Genomic DNA, 19,398 nt, shown 5'->3' with positions numbered 1-19,398 from the left:
CTTTTCATTTGAAAGTATAAATGGTAGACTTGTGAGTCTTTTTCATGGAACACAAAATCCTTTTGTTCAAATTGCCAATGCTGTTTCAACAATGTTAAAGTTGCCTGCACTTTCAAGTACTAAAATTGTCAATGAAACAGAGGTAAGAATATTCTTTCAAAAACTAAATGCCAGAAGTTATCATCACAAAATTACAGAGACTACATTTGAAGGTGCATACACTGTTGGTAAGAAGCATTTACAAGTACTTGACATCAAATATCTTGCTGCATCAAGTCAGTCTGTTAATAACTTTGCTATGTATTTTACCAGATTTTTAAGTAAATGGAATTCTTTATCACAGTGTAAAATATAACATACATTCAAGAAATGCTTGCTCAGTTCTTTATTCATTCAATGGTGTAAACCAATGTGGACAAATTATGTTATATATTAAAGTTTATCCACTGTGCTGCTGCTTGATGAATAACTGCAGATGCACTACTCCATTCTCTCCAATTGTAAATAAATTCACAAAAGAGGAAAAATGTGCATTTGTAGATGAAAGCACATTGGTTCATGCATGTTTGATTCACATTTATATACAGGCAAATTTTCTGATGATTTTGTAGCCATACCTCTTGAAAACATTGTTGGTCTGGGTTTATTTATTAAATTTTTAACTGATAAGAGCTGTTTCATACTAAGAACTAATACTGTGGAAAGTATTTGAATTAGCTGTATAGTAAACATTGTATCGGATGACTTTTATAATATACTGGTTATGTGAATTTGTAAGGACAAGTTTTTATATAGTTTAATACTTTTTTACCTGTAGATTGAAATATTTGTATTTTTAGGAACAGAAACAGATTAAAGACAACCAAGTTATTTTATGATTATAATCCATGTCACTCACTGACAAAATAGTCAATTTAGTATACCATCACTTAAAGAATTTATTTTTTATGCAAAAAGCTCAATTGTTTATCTAACCTGGTTGATCTTCTAAACAATATATATCATTAAATTGGATAAAAGACATTTGCAGAAATAAATTACATTTTATATTAACAATCAGTTTAATTTGAAATATAGTTTAATTTGAAATATATATTAATTTTCCTATTTAAATTCAGAGAAATGTTGGAATAATAAATTTTATGTACGTAACAGCTAAGTACAACTGTTTCGCATTTCTGCAAGAATTGAAAATGTATATACATACACTGTATATTTAACTAGCGTGTATTATCAGATGCTATGAATTAAAAGCAAAATGACATTTAAATTTGACTGGTTTCTTACTGCACATCATATATAGTCAAAATGTATATTCAACATTTCAACAGGTACTGCATGCTTAGTCCAAATACTCCAGCATTTTCCATGCTAGAATTTTCCATTGTTTTTCATGGAATATGATGGAAAATCTACAGCTGGGTAGCTAGCTGCCAACTTTCAACTTTCATGACTGATTAAATAATATACTGCAAGCTTACATGCAGGCTTATGCAGAATTTTAGATTTTGCAAGCTTGCAAACTTAATGATAAAAATTCCATTTGCAAGCTTGAATTTTAGATTTTGCAAGCTTGCAGACTTGAAAAAATTCCATTGCAAGCTTGTGCGCGCACTCTTACTTATAATAGCATGTGCAACTTAAACTAGCTTGTTACAAAACTGCATTTTGCTTTGGGTAGGCAAACATGAAAATAAACCAAGTATCACGACTCTACCTCAAAGGACATCTGAGTAAAAGTAGAGAAAAGGGTAAAAAAATTGTTCAGTGATCCTGACCTTGAAAAAATAACATTTACTGCTAAGCACAAAATGCAATCAAATTATGCATTTAACATGGATTTATCCATGTACATGTATATCAATGACCTTGACAATATAACCTGGACTTGATACATGATACCATCAAATTATGAGTATAATATGGTTTGAACATGTATTTCAGCTTTTAAGATATAAAGCAGCAACAAAATAAATTTGAAAATTTCAACCTGTGAACTTGACCTTGAAGATCTTACCCCAAATGTAATATATGCATTCTACTGATAATATATAAGTATAACAAGATTTATCTACTATTTAAAACAGCTCTTATGCTATAGTGCAGCTGGGAAAATGAAACTGAAACCCAAATATTAATCCATTACCTTAACCTTGTTGATAGCGTCTCCAAAATGTCATTAAGTGACACACCTTCTATCACCCATTTTTGTGTAAGTTAACAAACATTAAGGAAAGTGTAATCAAAAACTTCAAATGTTGGCCCATGACTTTTACCTAGAATATACAGTAGAATTGGTATGTTAAGTTTCATCCCTTAAATCTCAAAATCTCTAAAGGTTATGGAATGGGAAAGGAAGGAGGGACAGAAACTAAAACACTGACCTGATATCTTCACAGGAGAATAGCTTCTAATGACAATCTGAAATGTCATCCTTTAATAGTGTTGTCCCAAGAACACCAATCAAGGCAGAATGCCAGGTAATTATAATACATAATACTTGTAAATCTCATTGATCAGGATGTATTTAATACAACCAGGTTCCAAAGTCTTGCTGTTTGTTGAGTATTTAATACAACCTGGTTCCAAAGTCTCGCTGTTTGTGGAGTATTTAATACAACCTGGTTCCAAAGTCTTGTTGTTTGCTGAGTATTTAATACAACCTGGTTCCAAAGTCTTGCTGTTTGTTGAGTATTTAATACAACCTGGTTCCAAAGTCTTGCTGTTTGTGGAGTATTTAATACAACCTGGTTCCAAAGTCTCGCTGTTTGTTGAGTACTTAATACAACCTGGTTCCAAAGTCTCACTGACTGGAAATTAGAGTCACACCTATTCTTACAATCACATGCATAGTCATCTTATCACAACAGCCATTTTAATCCCCACCTCTAATTTCTTATATTAGTCCTGTGTGTAAAAGTCACCTGCCTTCTGTGGTCAGTATCCATATGCTTCCTAACCATCAGTTGTTTCTTCCTGCCTTAAGTAGTAACTAGAGCATATAAACAGTGACCACTCTAATTGTTCAAATTACACTCTTGCTTGATGAGCAAAACAAAGTATATATAAAGGCATACCATGTTAACCGATATGTGAACATTTTATATCTCACTTGTATTCACCATACTCAAGGGTGTCAATATGTTGAGTTTTGAAAGCATGGCAGTTTTTATCCTTCCAGGAGAGGGTCAAAGCAATTGCTTTGATGGATGATGGGAAAAGCAGTTATGTTATCACAGCATAAATGGATGTTGCTTTTTTTTGCAAGTGTGACAGGTATAATTTGATATCTTCATCTATTTGGCTGTGAATTAGAGCTATCTCTGATGAAAACCTATATTATTACGTGTGCCAGTCTATCATACTGGTACTTAAATACCTTTTCCCCTATGGAGAGAACTCCTGTTCAAAATTTTGTCCATACATGTTTGATTTTCTGAAATTCCATTAATATGGGTCTCAATATGAAAGTTTCACCCCAAAAATGGTAATACTTCTTCAAAATCTGGACTGACTGGCAGAGTTAATATCATGGGCAAAGTCAGTCTTTAATTATGCAGAATTAATACTTCACTGTAAGGCTTTTAGTACTAACACATCAATGGGATTTAACATTACCTTTACATGTGTAATATCTGCCCCATGTTTAAAAAAATAATCAAGGAAATATTTATGAAGTTAAAGCTACTCATAACAAGCACTTACTGAGGATATCATAAACAATGTCCCCATCACATGTATATAAATACTAGAATTGTTCTCCACTTTGGAGGTTCATTTTTTAAAATTGAGTCATGCTGAAGGACACACGGTACTAATTATACGGAAGAACTGTGAACCAGTCTAGAAATGGGTGAAGAAATAATAGAGTATTTACAGGTTTGGTGGTCCATAATTGGTTAATAAAGAAAATTAAAATTTTAGGAAAAATATCTTTTGAGAGCTTATCCTACATGCAATGTAAAAAAAATATTGACAAATTTCTACTGATGCAAGTTTAGCATTTTTACAGGCTTGACTCAGGAGTACTCAATACTGAAAGTAGCACCTGATTCATTTGGTGCAGAATCAATAACACGTGTTTCATGCACATGTATGTAAACAAATTGCCGTGTGTCATATGGTGTTCTCCACACATAAGCTTGCACCAAGGTTAGATGTGCACGAAAAATTATAGGTGTCATTATCAGCACCCATAAATTTTAAGTTATTGAATTTTGAATATGATAGTGTTTCCATATGTTTACCATTGGAGTTGAATTAGTACCGTGAGTCCTGAATAAAGAACTGCATTAAAAACCAGCCTTATACCCCAAATTTATTCATGATGGTTAGTGGTAATGAGATACCTGGTATGCATGATGGTAATGATTTAACCCACAATGGTTAGAAGTAATTAAACACTAGGCATATATGATAGCAATGATTTAACTCATATTGGTTAGTAGCATTTAAAGGCACAATAGTGCAAAGTGTCTGTAATTTTGTGAATGTTACAGATCATGTAACTAGTGAAATGTGTCGACTTATAAGCTGAAATAATTGAAAATAACCTAGAGTTTGAGAAGATTAAATTGGGCAATTGATAAATAAACGAGAGAAAATGAATTTTTGTGGGGGCCCGCTTTAATTGAAACTTGTAGGTCACGAACTGTTACGGAAGCCTCACGTGACCACAAAAACGTATACGTCATCTTCGTCCAGTGGGCGGGTTATGAGTCACGTGGTTGTAATTTAAATATCTACTATAAACAAAAATGGCGGACACACGTGAGAGTCAAAAACGTAAAGGTCGCCCGCGCTTGTCGCTTTCCGAGAAGAAACGTCGAAAAACTGTCTTAGAAACCGAACGGGACATATCAAGGATTCGTCTTGGGGACCAGTTTGTTCGATGGAGAGCATTGATTTAAGAGTTAGGACTGGCATCAGACAATGAAATAGCGAAGTTGTTGGACAGGTAAGCCAATGTTTGTGTTATATGGTGATACACATTAGTTTCCCCAGAAACAAGTGACTGTGATGTCTATGTATGTGTTCTCCATTTTTCAATATCTTCTTCCTACTGTATGTTTGAAAGCACACTGCTTTATTAATACAATGTTTGCACAAGGACTTGCTTTGTGATATGCCCAGGATAGATGTGATCGGCTGATTAATATTTCACTCGGTGACTGCATTGAGTGTATTGTTTGTTGGGGTGGAATATATTATTTATTTTTTATAACAACGTGCTCATAAAGGTCATTTTGTACACCTGTCAGTTATCTTCGTGAGACAGGTATTTTTTTAAAATTCGGCGAGAGAACTTAGGTACATTTACAAGCGTTATAATTATTTATGTCATATCTATTCCCCCTTCTCTCTCTCTCTCTCTCTCTCTCTCTCACCCACCCCTTAGGTTAATGTGACATGCACATTACTTGCATAAAAGTTTAATAACCTTATCATGTAAACGTGATGGAACAAATAATAAGATTTTATTGTACATCTTTCAACTACTAGTAAATCTATTATAAAGCACTCTATTGACTACAATTATAAAAGGATCTCTAGTCATGATAGGAAAGGACGTTGTAGTGCTACCAGAATATATGGCTGGCAGATTGTTATCAGTTAAAGTTTTGAGCTGCAGACAAGTTACTTTTATTGATGTGATTTTTTATAGATCTATTATTATGTATTTTTGCTTAAATGACGTATTTTAGTTTTAAGTGTTTAACACAGTGCACAAAGAAACAGATTTAAAACATAACTTATAATACAAATGAATATTTAATTCATATTTTAAGTTACAAAGAATATAGCAAAAGATGAACCCAAGCATACAGAACCGATGGCCAGTACATTTTCATGCTTCACATCAACACCTGGCCAAGTGCTTTTGCAACATACTGAGAGAATGAAGACACCTTCAGTATCTGAAGTATTTGCTATTAAATCAGGAAGGTAAAAATGACAAATTTCTTGCAGATTTTTTTGTGTTTGGGTGGGGGTTGTCTTACAATTGTCATTCTGCTGAAAACAGTGATGTAACAAATGCAATGCTGAAAAAGGACATTATCATAACTGCCAGCAGGTTGAGTTCCCACTTCATGCTTTTCTTAGTTTGAGTTCGAAAAAAAACCCTTGAATTTCGCTTTCTCAGATGTGGGGATGCGTATTTCAACTGTGCCACTTGATGCATAGAAAAAGGCATAATTTGAACTGTCATTGTTTTGGTTATGCAAAAAAGTTCCAGTATACTGTGCTGGCTAACCCAATAATCACAGCTCTTTTTTTTCTTCCCACTCAATAATTAGAGGATCAGTGATTGTATATTGAAATTGTGTCTACATGCCTCATATGCTTTCTTTATGCCGTTTTCCATTTATACATGAATCTATGTCCCACATGCAGTTCTTGCTAACACCCTCTTCCCATCTATCCACTTAGCTCATGCTGAATGCACATAAGACATTTAATTTAAAAACAAAATACTGAGATATCAGTTGAAGTTTGTTTTGGAAACCACTGGCAGTTCATTAGAACTTTATTCATTAGGACTGGTGATATAACTTATTTGGGATTTAATTTACAATACTGTAAGTTTTTTTTAAATTTCATTTTTTATTCTTGGGAATTAAATGACTTGTTGGTTTTCACTCTTTACTGTTATAAAACTTTTGGAATTGAAAAGCTGTTTCTGTTTTGATGATTGCTCTTCATGCATTTTTAACTTTATTTTATCTACCTACTTTTCAAGGTTACCAAACTAAATAATAAATTACTTTATATATTTACCATTTGAAGATCTGAATAAGTTAGAATTCATAAGATGTGTGCACATGATACATGTATAGTGACTCTCCTTCTCAAGTCTTTGGTAATTTCAGGTATAATACATGCACATCAGGTATAAATAATTCCATGACACTCTATCAATAAACACTTCAGTAACAATTTTATGTATGCAAAAGTTACCAACAGTAATGATTATTTAATAATTGTATTAATCTGTTAGCAGATTACAAATAACACATGTTACAAGATACATGTTTTTGATAATTGCAGAAGCACTGCTGATCTTGAAGTTTTTCATCAGCAGATCATGATGTACAGTGCCAAGAGATTTTCATACATCCCTCCTGTGTACAGGATTAGGAATGAGCTAGCTGCTTTGGATTACAATATCCATAGTGGCCGAGTTGTAATGAGAAACAAAGAAGGAGAGATAGTGTAAGCTTGTTTCACTACAGGACATTAGAAATAGTTTTATATATTGATTGTGCATTATGATCCCTGCCTGGAGATCAGACGAATGGAGTATTATTTACATGTACAAGTCATGAAAACTTTGTATTAGATACAAGTCACTTTGCAACAATTGGCACACATTTATATTTGTGGTAAGGAATCTTAATATTTTCATGCATACAGATCTTGTAATTAGTATTGTTATCATTCTTGTGGATATTTATTTTGATTTGAGCAATGCAAGTCTAATAATTAGATCCAGTGATATGTATAGCACTTTCCCAGGGGACTGACACACTTTATTAAGGATATATGGTGTTTATGGAATATCCTCAGGACGTTTGGGGTAGATGCTGTCATCATGATGATTACTAGCTAATACCTGTTCATGAAAACATGTTGCTTTCTGAAGGAATGGGCAAAAATGCATCCTGTCTCACATAGTATTTTGTGGATAGAACAAATAAGAACAAAAACCCCTCAACAACTTACTCTTGGGAACTGATCATGAGGCTCTAATATTGGGTAAAAATTTAATATGGGTTAGCATGGAAATGCTTGTCACACATGTTAAGAAAATAAAATTTTCTTTAAAACAGGCATTGATGTTACAACAAAAAAGCGGCAGATGGTCCGTCTACCCTTTGCAAGGAAAAGAAAACATCCCCACACCAGGGAGCTTATAAAGAAAGCCCTTATCTGTCAACTTGAGGGAAAGCAGGGTATGCAGAGGAGAAGAGAACTAAAGGAAGATGATCCCAGGAGAATTTGTAGAAACCTGGCACCTCAAGAACCACCATCAACTCTAGTTTTGGTGTGGTGAAGGAGATCTCTCGATTTTAGTTATGTAAAATATGAAACAGTGTCTGATATATGGAGGTGTCAGCTAAGGCAGGTTACACTTTATATAATATCCTGAAATATCAGTAGTTGAAAATAAAATAATGTATAATATTGTATCTGCAGTTGCTGAAAACTTTTTATATTGATTATTTATGATCTTCGTGCCCACATTGTTTATAGGCAGAAATAAACTGGTGTTTAAAAAAAATCTGAAAGCATTATTGTTTGTTGCAATATTATGTGCATTTATAAGAAAACAATGAATAAAATCAATTGTATTCATTTATATACAAACTCATACATGCAAGAAAGTGTTTAAGTTCATGCAAGCCTAGAGGGGATGAAGCCAGTGTATTGTCCATCTGGATATTTGTCATGTATCTGCCAGAAACAGCAAGAGGGAATTACATGTCTCTGTCCAGACCCCAGCCTTCCATGTTGCCGCCATATGAACTGCCTATAGGTAGCATGACTGTTGGCACTCATCAAGTCAACTTTATTGTTGAGGACAAGAACATTTCGTCTGCACATCCTGGACAAGGCAAGTACAGCCTCATCAAGGATTAGATCTTGAAAAATCTGAAACATTATTCCAATTGTAATATGCTATTTCTAAAATGTAAAAAAATATATTTTAAGAAAAAATAGGAACATGCGCTTATTCAAATGTTATTCATCTTCGATCAGCAAATTCCACTGTGAAATACACGTGCATCAAAACTGCACATGGTTTTTATTTTGACATGAACACTGAGAGTTCCATCGCAACTAGAACTGATAGTTTATGTTAAGATGGACAGCTCAGAGTTTTTGGGGAGCATTTCTAGAAGTCAGAGACTCCTGCATTGGGATCAAATAGGAATGGCTGATTGCAGTTTAGATTTTTTTAGTATAGTGAGGTACCCACATTGAAATCAGGTAACGAAAAGAATCTACTCTATAAGTATCAATTGTAAATTAAAACAAAGTCATTTATCATTTGCATATGTATGCATGTTTGTTTTTGGACGGCTTACAATTTTAAAATTCTTTCACAGTGGTTGCAAAGAAATAACATTTACAACAATCATGTATGTACATACATTATCAGTCTTTGAGAGTCCACCTTGGAAATGGAATTCATTGTAAATGTTGTATTGTAAGAGTAACTATCAAAGTTTTAATTCTGTTTGTAAATTGATGCAGTATTTTGATTTAATTGGTACAAAGTGCAAGTTGTACATTCATAGGCATGTGCTACACATATCCTGTATACAGAAAGAGGTTTTCTGTAATGTAGCCAACACACCTGTCAAGTTATTCATACCTTTTGTGATATACATTTTGTACATAAAAATTTTAAGCTTTGGCAATAACACGCTCAAGGAATATATAAAAGTTATTGAAAGAATTAAAGAAATTTCAAAATTGCCACTGAATTGAGTAAATTTGTTATACAGAAATCATTTGCAGTAATCACCAGTTCAAAGGTGGAAACATTGAATGCCAAGCAGACTGGGCAATTAAAATTCTTACCCAAACATGTTAGATCAGATGTGAAGGAAAAAAAAGTTTCTTGCAAGCCTTCATGTCAGCCTTAATTCTGGATTATTAAGTCATGTTTATCATGATATTGCATATACAGTATTATCTTAACATATTTTGGGGCTTTAGAAATACACATTAAGGCATGCATCATATTCAAAACAGAAGAATAAAAGTATAGTATTTATTTCACAAGACTTAAATGGCTATTTGAATTCTGTACATGTTTAATTTTTAAAAAACTGCAATCTAGTCAGGTCTAATTGCTGAACTCCAAAGTAAGATTGCATAGACTTTTTGTTACCATTTTGTATTTTTAAAAAAATAAAACTAATAAATGCATTACTTAAGATGGTTTATTAATTAAATTGAAAAAAGAGCAAGTTGACCTTAATAGTATTGAATGTTTGTATGCCACTAGCGTAGATCACAAATACCTATATATGAAATTATTTTAGCTAATTTACCTTTAGGCCCTCATACAAAGGAATTTATCTATTTTAAGTGTATCTCTGAAGCCGCTGTATATTTTGGTTTGGAAGAAGGAAATAGAGTTGGCATTTCTAATGTCAACTGGAATACTATTCCAGAGCAAAGTTCTAGAACTGCCTGGAACCATTTTTTGAATAATTCCTTATTTGGTTTGCGAATTTTATACTGTTTGGTAGACATGGATCACAGTTGTGGAGTATTACCAGGAAGCCTATACTTGAATAGTGACTGTAAATATTCAGGAGCACTATTACTGGATATCATGTACATTAATTTGGCTTTTCTCATCCGGATTCAGTCTTTAATACGTAATAATTTTAACTTACCAGCTAAAATTTTCCTTGCTTACTTTCTGGATCGATATAGCCTGAATGCACTTGTTTTAAGATGTGCCAGCTTTGCTATGATTTTATCATTTGAATTACTCCACACTGTGTTACAGTAGTCTAAATAGGGTTGTATGTAACTGTTATAAAATAGTTTTCTGTACCTTATCCTACTGAAAAGCCATAAACTTGAATTAACATTTTTACTGACATGTTCAGTCCATGATAGGTTATTATCTACCAAAACACCAAGTAGTCTATCATGACAAACCAATTGCAAATTTGTATCCATCCGTGTCAGACTTAGTTCATCACTACCAAGATTTGTTCTTTTTTGCCATGTTGAGATAAGTAATATTTTAGTTCTTCCAGTATTTACCACTATGCCATTGCATGTGCACTAGTTGTCCAGTTTGTTTAGGGCATCCTGTAAATAAATTTATAGTTTGTGCTTTGTGTTTTGGATGTCTGACAATATTGTGTCATTTTCATAGAGATCTGTAGATGAAATTGAGTCCCTTAGTAAAAAGTGGTAGGCCATTAATAAATAGTATCAATAGTAATGGACCTAAAATTGAATCTTGTGGTACTCCATATCTAATTGTTCCAGGTTCCGACAAAATTATTTATATAAACGTGTTGTCTCACTTAAGTTTGAAGTAAACCATCTAATTCTGCTTTCATCACATTGGTTGATTTTCAGTTTCTTATAAGAATTTCATGTACATCAACTCATAAACTTTCCTGAAATCTACAAGTAGAGATCCTATTATTCAACGTTGATCAAGTGGTTGAAGCCATTTATCAGTTAGAGAGATCAAGTCAGTCTCACATGAATGTTTCTGTCTAAAGCCTGATTGAATAGGGTGTAACAGCAACTGTTTCATTAAATATGACATGAACGAGTCATGGATATGTGTGTTTTTCAATCAATTTTGACAAGTTTTGGTTGTATTGAAAATGGCTGGTAGTTATCAGCATCATTCTTAGAACCAGATTTGTGCATAGGCATTACTTTTGCAGTTTTCCATATTTTGGGGATAGATGAGGTTGCAATATTTAAATTGATTATGAATGTTATGCTATTTGAAATAGCTGAGGCAGAAGTTTTAATGAGTGGTGGACCAATCTGATCAAGTCCTGTAGCTTTCTTGATATCAAGTTTACTGAGATACTTTTTAGCAGTTTTTTTATACCTGTGGGATAGAGGAACATACCTCCTTAGGGATTTTTCAGTTCATTATAGTTGTTTTCTATCACTGGTTCTTTTAACTTAGTTTGTAACCTTAGTGAAAAAAAATCACTCAAAATATTTGCAATGTCAGTGTCATCAGTGACTTTTGTGTCATTTACCAGAAGTGAGTGAATTTTATTTGTCTGATCTTTGTGTGTTGCCCCCAATGAGTTCACTGAAGACTTTCCAAATGGAGTTTGTGTTGCTCTTTGTGTTTTCAAGCCTTTTCAATCATACTTGTTATGTTATTTCCCCATACTTGATATTGTGCATGGTTTCCCATAGCCTTCAATTGGTTTCGTTTCTTCATAGTATCTAGAATTTCAGTAGTAAATCAGTTAGGTTGGATTTCATACTTTACTCAATGTACTTTTTAGTGGTGCATGCTTAGAGACTACATTCATAAATCAGTCCACACTTTTAGAGCTTCACATATGTCATCAAAATTTTGGATAATATTCCATGGAACTTTATATAGGTCATCTTGAAATTGTTATTTACTTCAATTTTCGAAAGATCTGTAAGTGATAGTTTTGTGTGTATGTTTCCTATTTCTGTTGCATTTAACCTTTGTTGTCAAAAAAGTAGGATAGTGGTCACAAAGACCAACGTTTGGTACATTAACATAAGCCACATTGTTTGGTAGGTTGGTATAAATGTGATCAATAAGAGTGCTTGATATTTCTGTTACACTTGTGGGCTCATTTATCAGCTGGACTAGGCCTAATGATTCAAAAAATTCCATCCAGTTACTCCTTATTTGAGTATTGAGTATGTCCTAAATTACACTGCTGAGTATATATGTTTCTTTCTCCTGTGCATGAAGATTTTCTGTTTGTTTCAAAGAGTTATCATTCCAAATTGTTTTGGAAGAAGGTGACCTATAAATGAAACCAACTAGGAATGATTCTGCATTATTTTGAGAAATTTCCACCCAAATACTCTCAATTTCATGTGACCTTTCTGCATTTACATCTTGTAATGTATACAAGACCCCTCCTCCCCCGTCCCTCTGTCCCTGCATAATGGTTTATTGTAGCCTTGACAGTGAAATAGATTATAATTGTGGCTAGCATTTAATTTGGTTTCAGTGAGTCCGAAAACATGCATATTATTTTCCTTGGAAGATAACATTAACTTAATCTGTTCTATTTTTTCCACTATACCTTGTACCCATGTTAAAAACCTTTTGTATTTAGTTTCAGATCAATTATATGTATTTCATCATGCAATGGGGTACTGTATGAGATTGTCTCCATAATACTTTTACCATTTTGGTATTATATAAGGTGGCCATATAAATGAGGTGGCCTCTGTATTTTCTGTGGTATCTGTGCATAGTCTTCCTTTATCAAATCATATTGGGGTGGGGTGTTGAGTAGCAACAAAAAGTAAAGCAGTTTAAACATACACTGTTTGGTAAAATAACTAATCCTTTAATACAAGTATGCATTTTTAAGTTGTGCAAAACACTACTGACATAGATATTAGAGACTTTGCCAAGTTACTTAGTACCAAACATTTTTTAATATCTATCAATACTTGTTTTGCAAGATATAAATAAACAATTACCCTCATTCTTGTCTGCCTTGTCTGAACTATGTGTAGAGCTTGGTCAGCTCAGTATTTACTCTGCACAGCATGTCTTCCTTCTCTCCCCCATCTGGTTTTTCAACTTCTTGCTCCATGCCTCATCCTTCCTCTCCCTCTTCCTCTTAAAGGACGCTGTAGAATTGAGCTTAAAAGTGAGCTGATTTAAGTCTATCCAATGAATTTTAATATGTAAATGTATTTCATAATTTGACAACTAATATATTCATGATTAATTATCAAACTTATAGGAATATAGTGCTAACTTTGGATCAGAAATTAATACATGAGAGGTTGTGATTTGATGGAAGTTTTTTTGGCCTGGATCGGGTCAAGTGTTGGGTGGGGTGGGAATCCAAAATTTAAAAAGGGGCCCCTGCTTTCCTCGAATGGGCACCAAAGCAAAGTCTATGTGTCTATTTACTCAGTGTGCACAATACCCAATAAACATGTGCAAGAATAAAGCTGTGGTCAAACTTCAGCTGACATGTGACTGTACGTTTGTGTGTGTGTACTTTTTTATGATCTGGCCCCAAGTTTTGAACCTGGATTCCATATTCTAGTTGCATATTTAAAATAAAAAATAAAGCTTATTTAAAACCTTGTGTATGTAAAGTATTAACTTGGAGAAGCACACAAATTTTTTTCCGCTTTGTTTGAAATATCAGAAAGATGGGTGTTAGGGGTCCACTGGTGACAATCTGGTTAGAATTTATAAATTGATTAATGAAATTACTCAATTTTGAGCATTTTTAAATATGTCTGGTGCTTTTCATTTATAAAATTGAGTGGTGGGGACGTGATGAGTACGAATTTTACTGGGCAAGAAATAGACTGAGTACCTGTGGGTTTTTGCAATACTGTACAGAGCACGTCGATTTAAATTATTCTCATACCACAAAAACTTTGAAATATAACTTTAAAAGTAGTCCTACATACATTTCATTGTTTCCTCTCAAAATTAAAATTATAAAGGAATAGGAAATGAAGAAAAGAACGAGATCAGAAGAAGATCGCACTCACCGTTGTTTACATTTTGGGCGGTCTCGTAGCGTGGTTGTGTTTTACGTCATCATCTTCAGTGTTTACAATGTGACCTATAATTATGCAAATTTCGGTCACCGGAATTATGTTTGTTATTCATTCGGGATCTGCCGATCACTGCTGAGCGGGATTTCAACATGGAGACGATAGATTCGTTACTCTACGTACGAAGATTTTAGAGAGCTCGTATTTCATAACGAGAACCCCTACGTACTTGATATTACCCCAGAAATGCCTTTTAAATAGTATTTAATCAGTTGATATACATAAATGTCCCAACATTTTTGCAAGAAAATTCACCCTCAGCTGCACTATTGTGCCTTTAAATACAAGGCATGTATAATAGTAATGATTTAACCCACAATGGTTAGTAGTAATTAAACACCAGGTATGTATGATAGTAATAATTTAACTCACAATGGTTAGTAGTAATTAAACACAAGACATATATGATAGTAATGATTTAACCCACAATGGTTAATAGTAATTAAACACAAGGCAAGTATCTTGGTGATGATTTAACTTTCAATGGCTAGTAGTAATTAAGCACAAGGCATGCATGATAGCAATGATTTAACCCACAATGGTTAGTAATTATTAAACACAAGACATGCATGACAGTAATGATTTACCCCACAATGGTTGGCAGTAATTAAATTCAAGGCATGCATGATAGTAATGATTTAACCAACAATGGTTAGTAGTAATTAAACACAAGGCATGCATGATAGTAATGATTTAACCCACAATGGTTGGCAGTAATTAAACACAAGGCATGCATGATAGTAATGATTTAACCCACAATGGTTAGTAGTAATTAAACACATGGCACGCATGATAGTAATGATTTAGCCCACAATTGTTGGCAGTAATTAAACCCAAGGCATGCATGATAGTAATGATTTAACCCACAATGGTTAGCAGTAATTTAACACAAGGCATGCATGATAGTAATGATTTAACCCACAATGGTTAGTAGTAATTAAACACAAGGCATGCATGATAGTAATGATTTAACCTACAATGGTTAGTAGTAATTTAACACAAGGCATGCATGATAGTAATGATTTAACCCACAATTGTTGGCAGTAATTAAACACAAAGCATGCATGATAGTAATGATTTAACCCACAATGGTTAGCAGTAATTAAACACAAGGCATGCATGATAGTAATGATTTAACCCACAATGATTAGTAGTAATTAAACACCTTTATTATGATGGTAATGATTCAACCCATAATGGTTAGTAGTAATTAAATATAAGGCATGTATGATGGTAATGATTTAACTCAAAATGGTTAGTAGTAACTAACACAAGGTATGTATGATAGTAATGATTTAACCCACAATGGTTAGTATTAATTAAGCACCAGGTAGTATGATGGTAATGATTTAACCCACAATGGTTAGTAGTAATTAAACACCAGGTATTATGATAGTAATCATTTAGCCCTCAATGTTAGTAGTAATTAAACACAAGGCATATATGATAGTAATGATTTAACCCTCAGTGGTTAGTAGTGAAAAAACACAATATATGTATGATAGTAATAATTAAACAGTAAGAGAAGTAATGAAGCACAAGGTATGTATGACAATAATGATTTAATCCACAATGGTTAATATTAATTAAACACAAGGCATGTATGATGGTAATGATTTAACCCACAATGGTTAGTATAGTACTTAAGTACCAGGTATGTATGATAGTAATGATTTAACCCACAATAGCTTTAAGTAATTAAACACCGGGCTTGCATGATATACAGTGGTAATGATTTAACCTACAATAGTTAGAAGTAATTAAACACAAGGTATGTATGATAGTAATGATTTAACCCACAATGGTTAATAGTAATTAAAAACAAGACATAAATGATAGTAATGATTTAGCCAACAATGGTTAGTAGCACATAAGCACAAGTTATGTATGATAATAATGATTTAACCCACAATGGTTAATAGTAATTAAAAACAAGACATATATGATAGTAATGATTTAACCAACAATTATGGTCAGTAGTACTTAAGCACAAGGTATGTATGATAGTAATGATTTAACACACAATGGTTAATAGTAATTAAAACAAGACATATATGATAGTAATGATTTAACCAACATATATGGTTAGTAATACTTAAGCACAAGGTATGTATGATAGTAATGATTTAACCCACAATAGCTTGAAGTAATTAAACACCGGGCTTGCATGATATATAGTGGTAATGAGTTAACCTACAATAGTCAGAAGTTATTAAACACAAGGCAAGTATGAAATTATAATTAAAAAATATATAAAGTTCTTTGCAGATTTGTGGACCTGCATTCCTTTATAAAGAATGCTGGAGTCAAGGCGTGTTCCTAGCAATGGATATTTTCATGTGCATTTTGGACAAACGGATGGGTGCATGGACTTGTTAATGAATGTGTGAATATTACATTAAACATTGTTAATTACCTTACAAAATACTGTATGAATTCAGTACATGTAAATGTATAATGTTCATTCCATGTATCCACCAACATGTTAAGCATTCCCTCCTTATAATACAAGCTCTGTTCTGTGTTACACAGTCACACAATATACTATATTTGTTATATATATATATAATTACATTTTCTTCTGTACTCACAAACATGACAAGCACTTCTGTGTTACAATCAAAATTCCTGTGTTGTATACTAAGACCATAAAGCAGTATTTACACAAGTGTATAATTCTTACTATAATTTATTACATGTTCTGTGTGGAGACCAGTGTATAATTCTTACTGTAATTTATTACATACTCTGTTTTACATACCAACACAATAATACAATATTTATGCAAGTGCAGAATTCTTAATGTACTTTATTACATACTCTGGATAAACCTGACAATTGTCAAATATAACAAAAATGTTGGGATGTTTTACATTATCAACACACGAGTCATACAAATCACCGTGAGGATTATTTGGATCCTTAAGAGGTGGTCGTCTGTAATTCCCATCACCAGCTGCATAATCACCTGCAAGAACTTTGACCAGAAACATTACTCTGTTTCCGTGCTCAGTGTAGCTATCCGAGTATTTAGCAGTCTTGGCAAAGTAGCTTCCCTTGCCAAATTTAGTTCCTGTTGCCATGCCACTGAGGCGGAAGTCAAAACCCTGATGGCAAATGGCATCTATGTATTTTGAATGTGTGCCATGGAAAAGGTATAGCTCAGGTATATCAGGTTTCTTTCTCTTCATCTTCAACATCTTCCTGAAGAAAAAAAAAAACATTATTTTCTGTCATTTTTGGAAACTTTTTATTATTTTTGGGGCAGGCAAGTGATTATATATAAACAAATATTAGTTGTTTTTTTCCTCCAATTCTTAAGTAACACAATTTGCAATTGCTAAGAAGAATACTGTCTTCTCTATTAAAAATAAAACAACACAAACTTATTTTTATTTCCTATGAATGGTGATTTAAAGGTATGAATTTTCTAGTGGCGAAATTGCTGACATCATTAATATGCCTTTGTATGCCTATCAAATTCCATTTTATATCTATATACAATCTTTACTGAAAGTCACTAAAAGTGGCCTCCAGCAACAGTGTCATGTGGGGCTATTTTTGCCATCAAATGGCATCAATATGTATGTCAACAGTTGATATTTTTGTTTCCTTAATTTCAGAAGTCTATGGATCCTCAACTTGCAGTTTCATTCTTTAATTCAGTTATCTGTCTCTTTGGTTTTGTTTTCTTTCCTGCTATAAACAAACACCTAACCATAAAAGCATGAGTTGATGCACAGCCATTCTGATAACTAGAACTTTAAAACCACCACACTATAACAGAGTGAGATGATAATGCACAGCAGTTCTGACAGATAGAACTTCAAATGTTGCATGTATATTTGTACATAACTTTGTTCCAGATGATTTCACAAAAGTTACAATTATAATGCTACTGTAAAGCAAAACTGATAACTTGACAGACAATAATTCAACTATCGACCTATAGTTCTTAAGATAATATTTCAAAAATATTTTAATGCATCATACTACAAAGATGTGAAATCACAATCTCTGACAATCAGTTTGGTTTCAAAAAGCAATATTCAACATATTTATGCCTCTACACCTTTAACGAAACTGTCAGCTATGTAGAACATGGCAGCCCAGTGTTTGCATGCTTTTTAGATGCTAGTAAATCATTTGATAGGGTCAGTCATTGGACACCCTTTAAAAATTGCTTCTACATAGCTCATACTTTAGTTTACTGGTATGACAAACAGTTGTACTGTGTGTGCTGGGAAAGTGTAATATCCATCTCTTTCCATGTAACCAATAGTGTGAGGCAGGGAGGCGTTCTTTCCCCTTTGTTATTTAATAAATACATAGATGAGTTAAATCATATAATGGGTTAGCATCAAGTGGGGCTACATTTGCAATCAAATGGGTCATTTCTTAACAATTGTAGTTTTGCTGATGATATGTCATAGATAAGTCCTTCTATCACAGGTTCAAAGAAATTATTAAAGCTGTGTGAACAATACTGTCACATGTTAAGGCTCAAATAAACAGTAACACAAGAAAAAGTGAAAACAACAAGGTTTGATACAATAATTTATTTCCCTGGAAAAATTCTGTAAAAACTGAAAAAAATATCAGCTTACAGTTTTATAGAATTGAATCCAAAATAATCCAAGAATAAAATTTCAGAAGTTCTAATAACAAAATATTCTACCGATTTCAAGTTCGAATGTCAACAAAGAATCCAAGATGGAAGATGATGCAATCTGAAGTGTTGAAGTCTACAGTTCCTTGTAGAAACAAGAATTATCACTCCGGTTTCTGACAGCTGAATAAATTTATTTAAAAAACTGTCCTTGTTCCACAATATTACATGAGCACATATATTTTCCAGAAAAATAACAGAATTAATCCTTTTGAATCCAAGTAATTTGGAATAACCCCAAACCAAGTAATTTGAAATAACTCCAAACAGCACAACATACATCTAACACTTTAACAGCCCAGCTTGTTCTACTGAGATTAATTCTCCAAAACATGGGTAATATCATATTCTTAACATAAACAAGTGATCACTTGATCATCTTCTTGAAGGTTATAGAA

General features: G+C 33.1%; 1 protein-coding gene across 3 annotated transcripts in view; it reads right to left on the bottom strand.

Moving 5' to 3' along the window:
* Positions 1–370: 370 nt before the first annotated feature.
* LOC149782089 (protein mono-ADP-ribosyltransferase PARP12-like) overlaps positions 371–19,398 on the bottom strand; it is a 41,292-nt gene continuing 22,264 nt past the window's right edge. Inside the window, exons 7-9 of one of the 3 annotated variants that reach the window (XM_089933521.1) lie at positions 14,266–17,535; positions 13,225–13,377; positions 371–8,655 (exon numbers count right to left, since the gene is read on the bottom strand). In XM_089933521.1, coding sequence (XP_089789647.1) covers positions 17,112–17,535 — 424 coding nt within the window. In that variant the 3' untranslated portion in view covers positions 371–8,655; positions 13,225–13,377; positions 14,266–17,111. Of the gene's footprint in view, positions 8,656–13,224; positions 17,536–19,398 lie in introns of those variants that run through there. The other 2 variants (XM_089933520.1, XM_089933522.1) reach the window with 2 other exon arrangements.

Source organism: Sinohyriopsis cumingii, chromosome 15 (assembly GCF_028554795.1).
Source record: "Sinohyriopsis cumingii isolate HCF-2022 chromosome 15, ASM2855479v2, whole genome shotgun sequence".
In the NCBI taxonomy this organism is placed as follows: Eukaryota; Metazoa; Mollusca; class Bivalvia; order Unionida; family Unionidae; genus Sinohyriopsis; species Sinohyriopsis cumingii.
The sequence above is the reverse complement of the archived record's forward strand: the minus strand, read 5'-3'. Positions and strand labels throughout refer to the sequence as shown.